The following is a 17,198-nucleotide window of genomic DNA, read 5'->3' as shown; positions in this document are numbered from 1 at the left end:
CTAGGTTGCCCGATTTGACCCCAAGTTTTCAACCATCGCAACTTCTAGATTAAACAAAATTATTGGAGATTTTGATCCCTGCCATTTGGGATCAAAATTACCATTGGTAGAATGTAAGTTAGATTCTTTCTCGAATATATAAATAGAAAGGTTGGAATGAGACGCGTTGAGGTGAGCGGGAGATGCATGGCATCAGCCCAAAATATAAAATTGCCGGGGGGAGAAGAAAGGTCTCACATGGCCACAGGCATTCGCAAACGCATGAATGACGGCAGAAGTAACGACCCACAGTATCGTTTACCTCGTGACCTGTTGCGTTTCCTGGTGGTCTAGTCTTCGGCGCTGCTGGATCAGATTACATCTCGACCCTTCGTTCATTGGGTCCCGATATCGCAGGCGTCGATAGATGAGAGATGATGACTGACGACGGGTTGGGCCTGCCTTTATAAGTGGAATCACAGTAATTAGATAATGTCGCACGACCATACAAGGCAAAAAAGCACGGCTTTAGAAACATTAGCATGCTAATTATATATTAGAAAGGATGGCTTTGTTCATGTGCCATTGTCTCCTACCTCCTCTATCGGTGGTCCACGGAAGAAAGGATGCACTGATGTGACTTTATTTACTCAGCAAATGTCATAAGATTCTGCCCAACCATGGGAGAGAACGTGGGAGACTATCAACCTTTGGTCTCTTTCAAGTGGGGATAACCAATTAAATGAAATCACAAACACAAGATACACACTCTACACTAATTCTTCAGTTGGTGATTGGTTAGGCATTGGAACCAAAGCATACTAGAATCACAACCTCACTGGAAGTAGAACTAGAAACTAAAAACCTTGAAATATTTGGTTCGCAGACTCTTCGAATCAAAATGAACAAGCCATTTTACACGCTTGATTCTTTTATTATACTACTTGTATCAAAATCACGTATTTAAAATTTATATTTTCCTATATCTATATTGTTTGATATACACATTAGTTAGAAGACTGAGGTTTTTAAAGTGATCATATATCTAAAAAATTTAATTGAGTCTTGAAGAAAGTTGGGAATGAGATCTTATTGGAATAAGAATGAGATTGTATTATCAGGAGTATATGTAGAGGATCTTAATATTTGGATGGACCAATGTACTATAACAAAACTTAATTATCAAATCAAATAACTATTAATTCACTGTCGCATTCTGTAATCACTTACTTCTAAATTAAGCACCGCGTAAGGGCCCCACTATTTAAGGCAATTAGTATGGGAATATGAAGACGGCGGCACAAAACACCGATTTCACCCAACAATATATAATTTGGGAACACACCATTTAGGCCCGGGACCACCTCCCTGCAACCGCAGTATCGTTCCCTAGAGTTTCCTAACAAAAGAAAACCAAGGATATGCACAAAGATGAAGGTCAATGGAACCCGCCCACGCCCACCGGAAGATGAATCCAAGCAAGCAGTCGGCAGCCTACCCATTCCATTGCTGGAAGTTTACCACCACTTACTTGCTCTTCGAGAATAGATGATACCATATATTTATCAAAGTTAGAGCCAACAAAGAGTTCAATGGACCTACTGCAGAGGAGACGCAGCGGGGCACTTCAAGATGTAGTCACATGTTGCTCTCTTGGTAGATGGAGATGGCCCATCAAGATCATCAAAGCAGTCAGGGCCAGTGACTGACTGAAAGAAAGGTTCCTCTCACGCTGGGAAGGCATTCTTGTGGATCCAAAATATCCTTAGTCGAGGCACACCCTAACTCATCTGTCTGTCTGATGAAAAGACCATTGCCCTAAAGAGTTGCCGTCGAGGGTGAAGGAACACGGAATGCTCACCAAGGTAACGAAGACGCCGAGGGGCTTAACGCGGCAAGTAGCAGGGATCTGATGTACGTGTGGGTTCTGATATGTTGCCCAATTCAGCGGAGACGAATCAACTCCAGCCGTGCAGTTATTACGCCGTATCCAACTATCATGATCTGTACCTTTCAGAAAAAGAAGTAGACAGCGAGGCCTCTTTGACACACCACCACCAACACCATCACTTTTAAAAAAGCACCCCTCAACTCAATTATGATAGGAAACTTGCCGACACACCAACAGTTGCTATATCGAGGATTTGTGGGGATTATTGGTGAAAATCTTGTGTGTGGCCACATAACTACATAAATTATGGGGTCGAATGCGATTTGTGATTCGCGATCTACTTCCAGCACAGCCTGATGATTAATGCAGGCATACACGAATTCTAAACTAAATAGACCGTCTTGGATAAGGAATTGCTACTTCTTCTTCCATTGCTACTGACATGAAAAGCCACTACGCCTCCTTAATGTTGTCGTTGACTTTGTGCCAAAGTTCTGACAAATGTCACCCAAAGGATGCAAGTAGGCACATCAATTGTGTTGGGATGCACGTTGGCACACGTCTTGCATGTGACACGAGAGAAACTTGCTCAAGGGATCTCCTTGAGATCCATAATGAACACCTTGTCACTCACAACGGAATCTTTAGTTCATCCTCTTCACTTGTAAATGGCGAGAAAGCCGTGGCGAACTAATTTACATGAATTAGCTCAATGTTTCCGCTATGGAACTTCTTTTGGAGACGGAGGAGGCTTCAGCACATAGTTTACGAGTGTCTGATGTTGGACTTGATCTACTCATTATCATTTAAATGTTAAAATGATACTGACATTCTTTTTTACTAGTATCTACTCGACCAACTTAATTACCAATGCCCTTTGATCAAATCTAAAACAGATTCAGATAAAATAACTCAGCATCTGAATCAAATCCGAATTCATGAGTATTCAACCTGTTGTCATTCCTAGCGTTGGCCTCGTGTCACAGGTAGGAAATATATTTTTTTAATTTTCCTTTTTACTTGGAAAATTTTCCAGAAAACAACTATCAGACTCAATGCATACATGTCTCTCAGGAATAGTGAGCCACAAAATAAACAGCACTTTCAGAGATTGACAACATAATCGACTGGATTGGTCTGGTCAATCTTTGATTCATAAAAAAAAAAAATCACATTATTTTGCATAAAGTTCCTAATTGGTTGGTACGACACAAGGGAGGTCAAGCCTGAGATAAGCGAACCCACCATGAAGTTTAGTAGGCCAATCAATTTGATCCAGCAAGTCCACTGGGCTCGACATAAAGTCCATGCCCAATTAATCTGGAGGTTCCAAGAGTCTCGATCACCATTTAAGCTAACATAAGAGTCTAACCCAAACGTCGCCTAAATAGTGAAAGATGGATACTTGCTAAGAGATGATCAGAGGCAAGAAAAGGTTATTAAGTTTATAAGGTCAGGAAATTAAGCCTAAATCAAGGTCTTTAGCATCCATATGTAGTTTACCTGAGGTTGCTAAATGCCTCAGAAACTCATAATTTTTTCTGAATACTTCCTACATCTACGATCTTTCCTGTATGTAAATATCAGTTCCTAGTAATCTGATGATTCTACAACTGCTGACATGCAAAGAAGCAATGGCTATATAACTCAACAATGTAGAATGTTAGTCCAATATCAATGATTCTATAAGTCCAGAAATGGGCCCAGATTTTAGGATACCTGAGTTCCAGGTGGTTGTAATTGATATTCCCAGTAGTGGTCAAGACTTTAGAATTAAAGGCTTGTATCAATGAAACTAGACACAATTCAATGAAATAAAAAAATGCTCAGCTTACCACCATTTATGCCTGAAAGCCACTGATATAACATACTGCCTGCTAAACATGCACTTCACATTATCAAAGATATAAAATACTGTAAATATGAAGCTATAATCCTTCTCTATGTGAAATACATGAAAGCATTCTTCCTCTTCCCATTGTTGATGCAATATCAGATAAATGCTTAAGACTAATACGTAAATTTGCAGAAATCATCAACATATTCAATAAGCAATGCAACAAAACAAATTGCAACCTCCCAAGAGTATTTGTGTACTCGAGTAGGAAAAAGATTTAATTCTACGAATCAATTTCTTGATGAAAGTTCGATTACCTTTTAACCAGTGATCTACTAATCGTTCCCTTCCCTCTTGCTCGTACTTCTTCAACATTCTTTACTGGATTTCCTGATTTACTGACTCAATATTTTCACCATTTTTATTGTTGTTTACTGATAAAACAACCAACGTTGCCTTTTTGTTTTGAGCTTTTTAATATTTTTGTTCTCTGTATGCTTATGCTGCAAAATAACGAGGCTGAATTAGAAGCAGGGAGGGTCATGAATACAATAATTTTACCTAATCAGCCAGTGGCAATATGCAAATCTGTTGATCCCCTTTGTATCATCTATGTTCCTCTAACCTAGTTTTCCTCTCACAGTTCTCTTCTGCTATTGGCCATGACAGCACTAGGTCTGCTTTACTGCGAACATGTTGTCTCCGTCCTTTCATAATGATGCCTTTTGTTTTCATTCTTGGTTCATGTGTGTGTTCCTTTTGCCGTTCCCGAAGCCAGATACAACGGATTCACACATCGGTTCCTAATACCCATCTCAAGAATTGACCAAATCCAGGAACAAAAGCACCGAGTTCAACGAAGCAAGCAAGAAATTACGTACCGAGGTGTCATATCACGCGACAAAACACCGAACTCGATGCCGATCTCGATGGCAACTCCGCCTGCTCATGTTTCTCAGAAGCCATCTCGAAGCCTGCAGCAACATCAAATCTGCACATCCGACTCTAGTAAGTGTAACCCTCATCATCGATCGACTACTCCCAACGTCACCAATCAACCATACCTGCGCTTGCATCCGCATCACCACCACCATCACTGCCGCCTGCCCTCGAGCCAATCCGAGCATCGGGTCTTCGGCAGTGAAACAGAGCGGAGAAAGAGGAGGAGGAGAAGGTGGGCAGGGTCGGGCGATGGGCGGGAGCGAGCCAAACGAGATTGGTGGATATTTGAGGACCGCCCAAGACTCCTGTGGAAGATTCCAGATGCCTATATATATAACGACTGAGCCCACGAGAAGACGATGCTTTCGGGCCTCAATTGGGCTAAATCTGTCGCGTTACATCAAATTCATGTAAAAATATCAATAATTTTCTAAGAAAAAAATCTGAATTTTTTATACTGCCATTATGGTTATGAAGTGGTAAATGTCCGCATGTATCTTAGTCTCCTTTCCGTGGCTCCTCCATTAATTGAGATCCACTGCTACTGTGTATGACTGCCAGGCATGTAACATTTGGTCCACTGGCTTCTTTCCTATCAGTTTCTGTGCATGCATGTGGTTTATCCATGTAGCTTTTAGTGTGAGAGACACGTAAAAGGTATATCATTTACTTACAGGTTGTTTCCGTCGATGAATTCCATACATGACTCATGGCATATCATTTAATCGTCAACAGTTAAGTACTCGGGTGCTCGAGAAAAGTCTTCGTTCTCACAGGTCTCATGGTGGTCCAGTTCATGACTGCTGGGAGCACCAACAGCGGTGTTAGGCAGCCATCCTCTCGGAGACCAACAGTTTGAGTTCCCAGATCAACAAGGTGCGTGTGCAGTGTGTTCGGTGTTGGTGTGCAGCAAAGTAGTTGATGCCTGGATGCACTGATCATGTTGAGCCCTTTCATCGTTGATGGTCGAATTGGATAACACACCAGAAGGCAGAGATTGAATGCAGATGCACAAATTTCCAAAACCCGGGACTTGGATTTCTGAGTGGGTAGATTGGAGTTACTGGTACTGAACAGTACAAGAACAATAACGTAAGAGTAAGAAACTAGTGATATAAGTGAAGCTATAATTCAACCAGACAATTAATTGATCGAACATGATATGACTCACGAGGAAAAGTTATATTTGGATCAGCAACGAAGAGATCAACCCTGGGGAAGCAAGCTTTTTACAAGGTAGAGTGCGTAGGCCATGTTATCATCATCAACCAGATTAGCTACAGGCCTCGTCATGATCAGCTCAGGAAGACAACACACCCACACACAGGCAAGAAGAATTAAATGAGTTATTGATGAGTGTAGGTGGAGGAGTTTATTACCAGTGTACTGTGGGTGGTTACGGGCCGATGGCCACGTTTCACCGACAGCTCCTCCGCCATCCTTTCTCTCCCTTCTCCACCCTCCCCAACTTAACTCTGGTACTCCACTCTCTCTATATATTTACCTGTCCATTCTAGTTCGAAGCCTGCACCTTCTGTACTTTGTCGTCAGTGAAACTGAGACGCATCTTTAATCCACTGCTCTCATCCTCTCTCTCTCTCTCTCTCTTCTGCATTCTCTGTCCGGCTGCCAGAGTTGATACTTAACAACGATATGGTACAGTCGAAGAAGTTCCGAGGTGTCAGGCAGCGCCACTGGGGTTCCTGGGTGTCTGAGATTAGACATCCTCTCCTGTAAGTAGTACTCTGCGCGCTGTCTGCATGCATGTCAGTGGCGAACTTATTGAATGCTCGCCATTCTTTCCCTCTCTATCATTTGTAACAACAGTGGGACTGCATGTGTTGCGGTCAAGACGACAATGTAGGCATCATCTTCCTTCTTTCTTACTGTGGTTGTGCGTATGATGGTGTACAGTAAGCGAAGGGTGTGGCTCGGCACCTTCGAGACGGCGGAGGAGGCCGCTCGGGCCTACGACGAGGCCGCGGTGCTCATGAGCGGGCGCAACGCCAAGACTAACTTCCCCATGCCCCGGAGCCCCGAGGGGGACGCCGCCGCCCGCGCGTCCTCCAAGGCCCTGTCGGAGGTCCTGAGCGCCAAGCTTCGGAAGTGCTGCAAGACCGCCCCCTCCCCCTCCCTCACCTGCCTCCGGCTGGACAACGAGAAGTCCCACATCGGAGTGTGGCAGAAGCGCGCCGGCACCCGCGACGGCTCCAACTGGGTCATGACCGTGGAGCTCGGCAATGCGAGCAGCCACCATGCCCAGCAAGCGGCCGGGGAAGCCATGATGGGGCCGACGCCGCTCGCCGGGGCAGGGACATCGTCGCAGGAGGCGGTCGGAGGGATGGACGAAGAAGAGATGCTGGCACTGCAGATGATAGAAGAACTCCTCAGCAGGAACCGCACAACCTCTCCCTCACATGCAGTGACCGCAGATGAAGACAGCTTCTTCCTCTAGCCACCATGGCAGAGAAGGATAATTCAGTAGGTCGATACTGTTTGCTTGGATTGCTATTACAAGTGCCGATCCACCTTGTCATCAGTCTCCCTCAACACGTAAAAGATGAATGGTGAAAAGGATTGCCGGCTGCACCATTATGAGCGCTTATTAAGCTTTTATATGTGTTTGTTTCCTAATCTGAATGCATACAATTGTGTCATGCTATTTGAAAGCGATGCAGGTCGAGTACGAAAGTTGTAATATCAGCCAACTTTCCGTTAATAGATATAACAAAGCTCAAATGGTTGCTTTCTTGTGCTGTGTTTGGAGAATACTCTGCAAACAAACATAGAACCTTTTGTGACAGCTGCATCTATCCATCTACTGTCATGGCTGCATGGAGGAAGATATCAAGATAAGAGAGGCATTTATGACAGCTTGCTGCATGCTTGCATTGCAGGGACCCAAGAAAGGAGGAGGTTCCCCTTCCAAGTCTTGGTGTGCTTGTATTATGCAATGAAAAGATAGTGAACACTCAGACATAAGACTAAGGTTAAAGTGTGGACTATTGAAGCTTTATATTAAGGAAAAGCTGTCATGAGGCTGGAATCAACAAGATTCTTTTGATGACAATAAGATAAATTGGGTATCTATACAGTCATAATTTACAAGCATCAGTAGACTTGCAACACAAAAACATTATGATAGGCTTACTCCCTGAAACTAAATAGTAACTCAGACATGCACCGCATCATTTCCTTGTGGGGAAGTTATTACACATCAAATGACTCCAGCAAACACTAAACATTTTCATGCATGCAAATCTCTCTCATATACTACTCTTTTGATTCTCTCACTGTTTCTTACTATCTTTTTTGCCTCATTTCAGTGCTCATGATGAAGGTAAAAAGAAAATGCCATTGTTAGGAGTCTTGGTACAGTAGTAGAGCCAAGTTATTTTGATTGTTATACATGCTCACCTGCAGTTCATTCCATCATTTTTTGCCAACATTTATTAGTCACTATTTCATGCAAGGGTCACATCGACCTGATGAGTTGATCACGACAGCAAAAACAATCTTAATCATATATTTCCTTAATTCTGGTCCACAAATGCACAATTTAATGACTAGCAAAAACATCTGATATCTTCTGCCAAAGAAACTGATCAAACATGAATTCTATAATTAAGATACTCACTTGCTTTGCTTGTGGTTATTCTTTTGGCATGAATAAGCTGATGTGAAGCCCCAGGAGATGAAATGTAAGAGACAGCTAAAAGATAAGCAGTTTAGATCACAGAAAAGTCAAGATATGTGTAATGAGAAAAGAAGGATGTAGTGGAAGGTCCCCTACTCCAAGTACATCAATAAAAGCTGGGGTGGATGAGATGATGACAATGGGGACTCCACAGGCAGCTGAGCTCAGTAAATGTGCCACATTATTGAGGAACTAATTAAAAGTGTATCACCTCCCATCTAAAGTAATGCCCTATGCTAAGATGTTTTGAGGCTTCGTGAGTGTATGGAGTTGCTTGCAATCATACATGTATACATACTTGGAAAGTTTAGGTTAACAAAAATAGGCATCAGAGGCACAGGAGGAAAGCACCACCAGCTAGAATTTTGAGTTCTTGGGAGACTAAAGGAATGGCTTTAATAGTCCAAAGAGATGTTAGTTGCATATGATTTGTGCATTGCATGCTTCTCTTGAACAATATGATTTACTTGTCAAAGAAAATGTGCCCCTTCGAAGTTTCTTTGTATTTCCTCTTTTTGTATCAATGATAAATGGTAAAGATGACATTTTAATCTCAAAATTTTACTATCAGGAGTCAAAATCTTCATTAATTTAGTCTGTCACCACACACCAAGTAAAATTATAGTTTCTTTCTATATCTTCCATTATATATATAACATCAAATTGATTGTTCATGTTGTTAGTTGGATTTAATATTGAGCCCATTATGATGGTCCATATTGATGTTTTTGTCTATCAATTATTTGATGGAGGCCTCTCTCTATGCCCACATAACATTGATAGTGGGCCATTTGATAGGTAATTCAAAAAAAAAAAAAAAAAACTTTTCCTAAGATTTTAGGATGATTTGATAAGTTTTTACGTTAACTAGCACAAATTCATCTATGCTCCTTATCCATTATTTATTATTATTCTTTGAAAAATCATACTAACATCTACACCTGTTCATAAGAATATGGAGAGGGATACCAAATCTTGTAATGGCATTTGTAGATCTAAATAGAGTGTATGAGGGGTGAAGCTTCAAATCAAGTTTAAGATGGATAGTGTCTGTTCATGTTGCATGAACTAAACACTTCACTAACAAATAATCAAAACTTGTAGGTGTTTTTCTTTCGATTATAAGAAAAAATAATTTTCAAGATGATTGTCAGACGCCATTATACATTATGAATTAAAACATTAGATGGTTATTAAATATCATATTATTTGTATACTTTTATATTGTATTTATGTCATTTTGTATTTAGGTTATCTATTTAGCATTTTATATGATGTTTTGGATATAGTTTGTGATTGAGACAGCCTTCTGACTTGATCAAAGTTGAATGTTTGATTATAAGAAAGAGAAAGACAGCCATGACATCATCGGATAGGAATGGAGTGGGAGAATGAAGCATCCATGGATGGAATATGCTCCAAATATTTAATTCTAATTTGGCTTTTCCTTCTCCTCTCGAATAGCACAAGTGACATCCATCAATTATTTTTGTATCCATCTCTTGACTAATAAAAGACATCCTGCTGTTCTTATCCATACCATTGCTGTCGACTCTCTTAAACAAAGACATGCTGGAGAGTCCTTTGCTCTCTCTCTCTCTCTCTCTTTCTTGTAGATGTTTTTAATATGATTAGCATACATCATTTGCTTTACCTTTGCAAATGTATCCACACATACAAAGGTTTTGTCTATTTAGGGTTATGATGTTATCCCCACTATTTCATATTTAATTATCGGTTTTAACTTTTAAAAATAATAAGATAAATGCATTTATATATGCCAAAATTTTAAATAAAATATTCTCAACAGCTTGTGTGGTTTGACATTAAAAAAAGGTAATAATAAATAATTATATTCTTATAATAAAATATTACATTAACTAAGAAAACGAATAATTGGATTTCTAGACAAAATTTAGCTTGTCTTTTCAATAGATCGCCAAAGAAAGTTTTAGACGAGTAACTTTTGCTGGGATTTGATCGAGAATTTTTTTAGAATAATGCATTGATTAGACTAATCTCAGACACATAATGCATGCACTTAATTTTTACTTTGAGTGATTTATTGGGATTAATCGATTGGTAGTACTTCTTCGTGTGATCTCCAAGCAGAAGCTCAAATCGATGTTCTCGTGGACGCCTCAAGAATCTGCATTAAGATGGCCGTCAGATTCCTCGAGCAAGGAATATCCAGCTTAGATTCCCTCAGAGTCAGGTCGATTTTGATAGCAAGTACGGCTCTCCTGTCCTATCAAAACAGGCAACATCATTCCGTTGTTGGTACATCCGGCGCAAGCTCCCGTGGTTCTCCGGGAGGGCGCTGACGAGGAGTACCAGTATCTGGCCAATTTCCTGACTCCTGTCCTGGACCCTACAGTTAGCTCAACCTTTGCGTAACACCACAAAGGTCCCCGCGCCAATAGTCGTGCAACGTTCCTACCGTGTGGGAAAGTCGACGGCTATCTTTCGACAACGACTCCGAATAAGATGTCATTAAATGTAATTTATTGAATATGTTAATTACTGGAAAATAGGTACAGATTGTGTCTAATATCACTTGATATAGAAGATAAATAAAAAATAAAAAATCGGGTCGATGATTCGTTCTCGAATCACTCCAATAAAAATATCATTAAATTTCAAATAATAATGTAATTATCGCAGCCGTTACAGCCTTTATAGCAGTATGATTCTGACGGTTTGAGGCATGTCCGATACGGCCGTTGTAGCAGTCAGATGCGAACGCATCGACCTCCGACACCGTCGCATCGTCGGCTACCGAGAGCAGCACCGAGAGAGGGGGAATAAAACCTGAGATATCCTCTTCTTCCTCGCATATTCCCTCTCTCCTGTCTCCGCATATTCCAATTCCCCCCCTTTACCCTTCTCCCTCTCCCTCCCCTTTATATCATCCGCTGGCCCCGGCTTCTTCCCTCTATCTTTCTCTCTTTCGTTGATCTTTTCCTTCCTCTGATACCTCCGGTGTCTTCTGATCATACGTAGACCGGAAAAGGTGGGTTCTTGAAGATGAAATTTGGGAAGAGTCTTAGTAACCAGATCGACGAGACTCTGCCGGAGTGGAGGGACAAGTTCCTCTCCTACAAAGATCTCAAGCGGCGCCTCAAGCTCATCGCAGCCGGTGGAGGAGGGGAGAGGCCGGCCAAGCGACCGAGGGTGGCCGATGACGACCGCGCCGCCTCCTCGGCGCCGGAAGACTCGGCGATGCGGGAGGAGGAGGAGGATTTCATGAGGCTCCTCGAATCGGAGCTTGACAAGTTCAATTATTTCTTTGTTGAGAAGGAGGAGGAGTACATCATCCGCCAGAAGGTAATCCCTCTTGCTTTCCTTCGTTCCCGGCATTCGAAAAATAGGATCAATAGATAATAAGCCAACTAAATGATTGAGAAAAAGGATTCTTTTGGGTGCCAAAGTTCGATCCCGAATCGAAATTCTTGAGGACGATTAGGTGGATGGCTTTGTAGATCCCGTCTTTATTTTTGAGCGGTTATTCAGAAGAGCATGACGTTTAACAAGTGTTCTTTGGTTACATATCTCGAGAGTCTCCCGAAATCTTGTGGATCGGTTCAAGTAGTAGAGAAAATATTTGAAGTTAGCCTTTGGTAGTCACTGCTCTTGATCCAAACAAGGAGGGGCAAAGAGGGACAAATTGGTCTTATCTTCTTTTCTCTTGTTCGATTCGTATCCAAGTAGAGCTCAGGTTCTGCTTGTTTTTCTTTGTAGTGGCATTTCATGCTTCTTTTGGGAATTGCGGTGCATTTTCCTAAATTCGATCTTCATAAAATATGTCACTTTGCAGGACCTGCAGGATCGAGTTGCGGAAGCCATCTCGAATAATTCCAAGGAGGAGTTGATGAAAGTGAGCAAGGAAATTGTAGATTTCCATGGGGAGATGGTCCTCCTCGAGAACTACAGTGCGCTCAACTATACGGGTATGTTGCTTTAGATAGTCTCTCTCCCACTAAGCAAATTCTATATCTTCTTTTCAGAAAATTCCTAGTTTTGCTGCTTAGAAATAATTCTTTATTGCAGAGTTAATGTAGATCATGGTAAACTTTCAGTTCAATTTTATTTGTTATTTATGAACATTTAATTGTGACACTAGAGATTAAGAGAATGACTTCCATCTACTTGTTGCCACTCCTCACACTTAGTCTAGTGTGAAATAAATGGTTGTCACTTAAGACTTGACTTATATGACTTAGATGAAATAATATACGTCGGATTGACCAGGCCAGGGTGATGGTGTTGCTTGGTTCAACGGAAATGGCGTCTTGGAGTGTACTGAAAACTTAGTCGAATATTATTTAAAATACAGTGTAGCGGTGTCATTGTGTCGTGTGGATGTGCGTATTTCTAGAACCAAGACTGTAACCCTGTTTCTATCCGAGGTCTAAAATCTTGATCCGATGTTGATTTTTTTACTGCAGTACCCAGTATACTCGGTGACTAACAGATCACTTTGTATTACTAAAAAAACTAGCACTGAGCCGTATCGTCCATATCGGTTCTTGGTTTGAATTGGTAAATGTCTGTCAAGATTCGATCGGTATTTGAAACCTTATTTTCACCTGCCTAATTCATCTAGTAACTATTCTCCTTGGGTCGACAACTAATCCACTACCAATGTATTAGTCCAATTTCCACGACCTGACATATAGAATAGCCTAATACTGAAATGATTTGACCTATTTGCAAGATCCAAACGTGACAGTGATCACACAATAACCAGAAAACCACTTGCTTGACTTGATTTTTCAGGTTCAAAACCTAAACACAACAATTTATTAATTGAATTACTCTTGTCAATAAATCCATTTAAGCTGAAAAATGAACTACTTCGGTTCGGATCAGTGGGTACAGTCAGTCATGCCACCTTTGACATCGAATCCTAAACTTTAGAATGATTGCCTCATGTTTGCCAAAGTTGGCAAAGCATGGGACTAAGAATCATGAGTTATTCATTAGTGCTATAGTACTCAATTATTAACTAGTTTCCTGAGTTTTATAGCATATGCTACTAATCATGCCATCGATGTCTCCGAGAACGTCAGTGCTACAGTAGGATTTAGACCTGTGACATCTTTCCAAGATGAATGAATTACCAAGTTCAGCATCAATACTTTCAAACAGAAAAATCCATACTATCTTGAAGGATACAGAAATCGATTTTCTTTTCTAAATGGATAAATAATAATTGCACAGGTACAAAAGAGGATGATGAAATATAATGATGCTCGTTTGTTAACACAATAAGTAAAAGCTTTGTCGACAAATTGCCTTGTACCTTCTCATTGTCGCACAAAAAATTTCACGCCAACTTTCCCACCCCAGCTCCTCCAAATCTGATTGTGTTTCTGTGTTCAGGGCTGGTGAAGATCCTGAAGAAGTATGACAAGAGGACAGGAGCACTTATGCGACAGTCCTTTATCCACAAGGTGCTGCAGCAACCCTTCTTCACCACGGATCTGTTGTACAAGCTTGTGAAGGAGTGTGAGGCCATGCTGGATCAACTCTTTCCCAAGAACAAATCCTCAACTTCCGAGGAAGACTGTGTTATGGAGAAGGGAGAACAGAAGCCAGCAGAACCCAGATCCTCACTGGCCGGAGGGGTTCTGGAGTTGGAGGAGATCGAGTACATGAAGAGCTTGTACATGAAGAGCACGATTGCAGCATTGCGGGCCTTGAAAGAGATTAGGAGTGGGAGTTCCACCGTGAGCTTCTTCTCATTGCCTCCCTTGCAGAACAGTGGATTGGAAGAAAGGTGGAACAACGTTCCTGTATTAGAACAAGTAGCCAAGTAATCACGAATGATGCTTCAAAAGGTTAATCCTCGTGTGGATAGTCGTGGGATTTGATCGGAGATGGAGCACCATCTTCACTTTTTGTATCTTCATCATAAGCTTACCTGTATTAGATCCCAATACGCCCAATATTCACTCTATTCTCCAAAATGTTTGCAAGGATGCATTGATTTGCTTTTACTACTTACCATTAATTACTCGGAAGAGCACCAATCCGAGCCTGTAGAGGATTTGTTGGAACAGAAGGAACAAATCCAGAGTTTTCATTTGCCGACAACGCCCTCGTTTTCTCCTTTGGATCTGTACAACCTCGACGGATGTTGTATAAGCATTTGTTAGTCTCTTGTTTGTTCACGAGAACAGGGACGCCCGGTGCCCTCCATTGCTCAAGGTTGGCCAGGGATGTAGAAATGATCCCCAGCTCTTTAAGGGTCATGCGGAGCATACCTTGGCACAGTTTTGCAGGATGTTTGAGGTTGGAAGAAGTTTGCTCTCAAGTAGAGTAGATGCTTTAGCATTTTCAAGAGGCTTTTTTGACTTTTAAATGTTCTGACAGAGCGAAGTCAAGTCAACTTCAATAAGTGCCATTGGTGATCATTTCTAATGAGGATTTAAGCTTCTTTCCTTACCTTTGACATGGTGATTAACCATGGGCTTGTCACCCTTTTGTCAACAAGAATGATACACCTAGTCAACGCCGACTTTTCAATAACTCTATTGTCTAATATCTATTCAAGAATTCAACATCCATTACTAATATGAAGTCTTTTCTAACTGGCATGATGTAGACAATTGTCCCCTTTTTGCTAACACAACTAGAAATGACATAAAATTACCAACTATCAACTATCGTTACTGCTATGTCTTTACTCTAACAATCATCGCTTCCTTGTCACTTGTGATTATATACTTCAATACTATCATGTTCTTCGAGTAGTTCCGTATTTGTTACTTGAAAGGCTACAACTTACTCATATAGCCTTTCCCATCATGTTGCTTGGCTTGTGTCAAGTCTACCTTTTGCATGTATCGTTGACATTAATATTTGCTCAACTAACCTTATCCATTAGGCTCTCTCCTCTAGGATATTTTTTTAGAAACCACCCTTCTTTTTATTGATTAAATCAAGAAGAGAAGAAAATAATTCTGATATAAATGGATCTAATTGATCTTAGTTATCAGGATTTAAAATAATGACAATCGTTTTATAATTCTAACATAATAAAAGTTAATATATATTCTGAACACACTATTTTAGACAACAATGATACAATAAATTATAGAACTTACAAGAATTTGAACTGCCTAAACTACCTATAATTAATTCATACAAAATTTTCCAAGGAAAGAAAAACCAAAATAACACCATTCTAATACTATTAAATCTAAAACCAAGAAATATCATGCCAAATACAATTTTAGATAAATTCAAATTGGAGCACCCTTTAATTAGTTTTGGAAGCTTTATAAGTTGCTTTGTGCCAAGTACATTTCTACATATGATATGATTTTTTGTCAAGTAATCAATCTCCACTAGACAAAAAAAAAAAATGATAAATTGATATGATAAGATTTGAACGATACCCAACTCAAGATAGACTCGGAGTCAACCAAACAGAAGGAGGCCAATTCAAGTGATGTCCAAGATGATCTATTGGTCCTATCATCTCATCTTCCAAGTAGAATATTCCGATATGACGTTTTGTATACTTATAAGATCCACATAACTCCAACATATCATCAGTATAATAGATACAATTTTGTTTCAACTTCGGAAAGTCTATAGTAGAGAGGCACATTGATTGATTTTTACCCAAGAACAACGTTTGCTCATGTAAGCTCTTCACCCTTGTCCACTTAAGAGCCAGCTCGTCCAGGGAAAACACCATGCACATAATGTTCTTAGGGTTATCAGTAGGGCTCCACTCATTTTGGAACTTATATACCAACATCAAATTATTATTTAGGGACTCGACCAAGTCATATGTGCATATGCACCCAAGGAAAATATGCGAAGGCAAGTCTGAGTTGATGATGCTATGCCTAATGGCAAGTTCATCGAGCTTCCATACCTCAACTATACGTTGATAATTGATAGTGTAGAATCTGGCACTGTGATGTATTATATCGGTGTAACAATAAGGTGAGCTTATAGACGTCCAAGCCTTATTCCCAGCTCGAGCAAAGGCTAGATTTTTCCACAGGCCATAGATCATCATGATGGTGAAGTCATTGTCTGCGTCAGGAGCTGAAGGGAGTACAGCCTTGCCGAAGAAGAGCGCATGCATACTCCAAAGAGATAACTTGTTTCGTTCTTGTCCCACGATGAATCTGACGATTTGTCCTTGGGAATCATGAACAGTCTTGACGAAAGGTAAGGAGTGGGATTTGAGCCCCGGTGAGTGGATTCAGAAGGTACATGTTGCAAAGTCTATCCACAGTGGTCAGCCATCCATGACAAGAACCGATATAGATCCTTGTACGGATCATAGGTTCCGGGCATGGAATGTTATAAATCTTCTTCTCGACGATAGAGAAGAACTTGGCAGTGGAATTATTATCGCCGGGCAGCATGAGCCATGGAGCTTGTGGCTTCGGAGGACGATGGTGCTCCAACTTGTAGATCGAGTTCCATTGTTTACATATGGCTTTGGAACGTATGTAATCAAATATCGAGAGTTCATCATAAATCATACCTAACAGTTCTATCGTCAGCTCTGACGAATTTGCCATAAGAAAAGAAGAAAGCGTAGAAAAGTCTTTTCCACTCGATTCTTCGATCTATCACTTTAACAAAGCTGCTTTGCAGATTAACATCAAAAACATTATTTCAACTGTGATTGTTAGTTAAGATTTAGTTTCAAAAATATAAATCTACATCAATCAAATTTTATTTAAAATAAATGAGTAATCTTAGGACAATATAAACTTTAATCACAATAGCTTAGTTCAAACATATAAAGTTATAATGCACATAACATTCTCTTCTTTATCATTGTCTGACTATATCGGTATAGGTTAGATATCAAT

General features: G+C 40.5%; 3 protein-coding genes and 1 long non-coding RNA gene across 4 annotated transcripts; 2 read left to right on the top strand and 2 right to left on the bottom strand.

Annotated features, from left to right (window-relative positions):
• Positions 1 to 4,464: 4,464 nt before the first annotated feature.
• LOC135616964 (uncharacterized) lies at positions 4,465 to 4,933 on the bottom strand. The gene is made up of 2 exons (XR_010488552.1): positions 4,772 to 4,933; positions 4,465 to 4,698 (listed from the first exon to the last, which is right to left on the bottom strand). It is a non-coding gene; the product is annotated as an uncharacterized LOC135616964 (long non-coding RNA).
• A 1,292-nt stretch (positions 4,934 to 6,225) lies between these two features.
• Positions 6,226 to 7,254, top strand: LOC135616315 (ethylene-responsive transcription factor WIN1-like). Its single transcript, XM_065115510.1, has 2 exons — positions 6,226 to 6,382; positions 6,564 to 7,254. Exons 1-2 carry the CDS (start codon positions 6,303 to 6,305, stop codon positions 7,102 to 7,104), a joined length of 621 nt encoding a protein of 206 aa, XP_064971582.1. The 5' UTR covers positions 6,226 to 6,302; the 3' UTR covers positions 7,105 to 7,254.
• A 3,980-nt stretch (positions 7,255 to 11,234) lies between these two features.
• On the top strand, positions 11,235 to 14,308 carry LOC135616962 (SPX domain-containing protein 1-like). Its single transcript, XM_065116742.1, has 3 exons — positions 11,235 to 11,673; positions 12,164 to 12,296; positions 13,732 to 14,308. Exons 1-3 carry the CDS (start codon positions 11,374 to 11,376, stop codon positions 14,166 to 14,168), a joined length of 870 nt encoding a protein of 289 aa, XP_064972814.1. The 5' UTR covers positions 11,235 to 11,373; the 3' UTR covers positions 14,169 to 14,308.
• A 1,449-nt stretch (positions 14,309 to 15,757) lies between these two features.
• Positions 15,758 to 16,862, bottom strand: LOC135618051 (F-box protein At2g05970-like). Its single transcript, XM_065118952.1, has 2 exons — positions 16,529 to 16,862; positions 15,758 to 16,416 (listed from the first exon to the last, which is right to left on the bottom strand). The coding sequence occupies exons 1-2, from the start codon at positions 16,860 to 16,862 to the stop codon at positions 15,758 to 15,760; spliced, it is 993 nt and encodes a 330-aa protein (XP_064975024.1).
• Positions 16,863 to 17,198: the final 336 nt, after the last annotated feature.

Source organism: Musa acuminata, chromosome BXJ2-7, assembly GCF_036884655.1.
Source record: "Musa acuminata AAA Group cultivar baxijiao chromosome BXJ2-7, Cavendish_Baxijiao_AAA, whole genome shotgun sequence".
In the NCBI taxonomy this organism is placed as follows: domain Eukaryota; kingdom Viridiplantae; phylum Streptophyta; class Magnoliopsida; order Zingiberales; family Musaceae; genus Musa; species Musa acuminata.
This window is presented reverse-complemented; position numbering and strand designations above follow the sequence as displayed.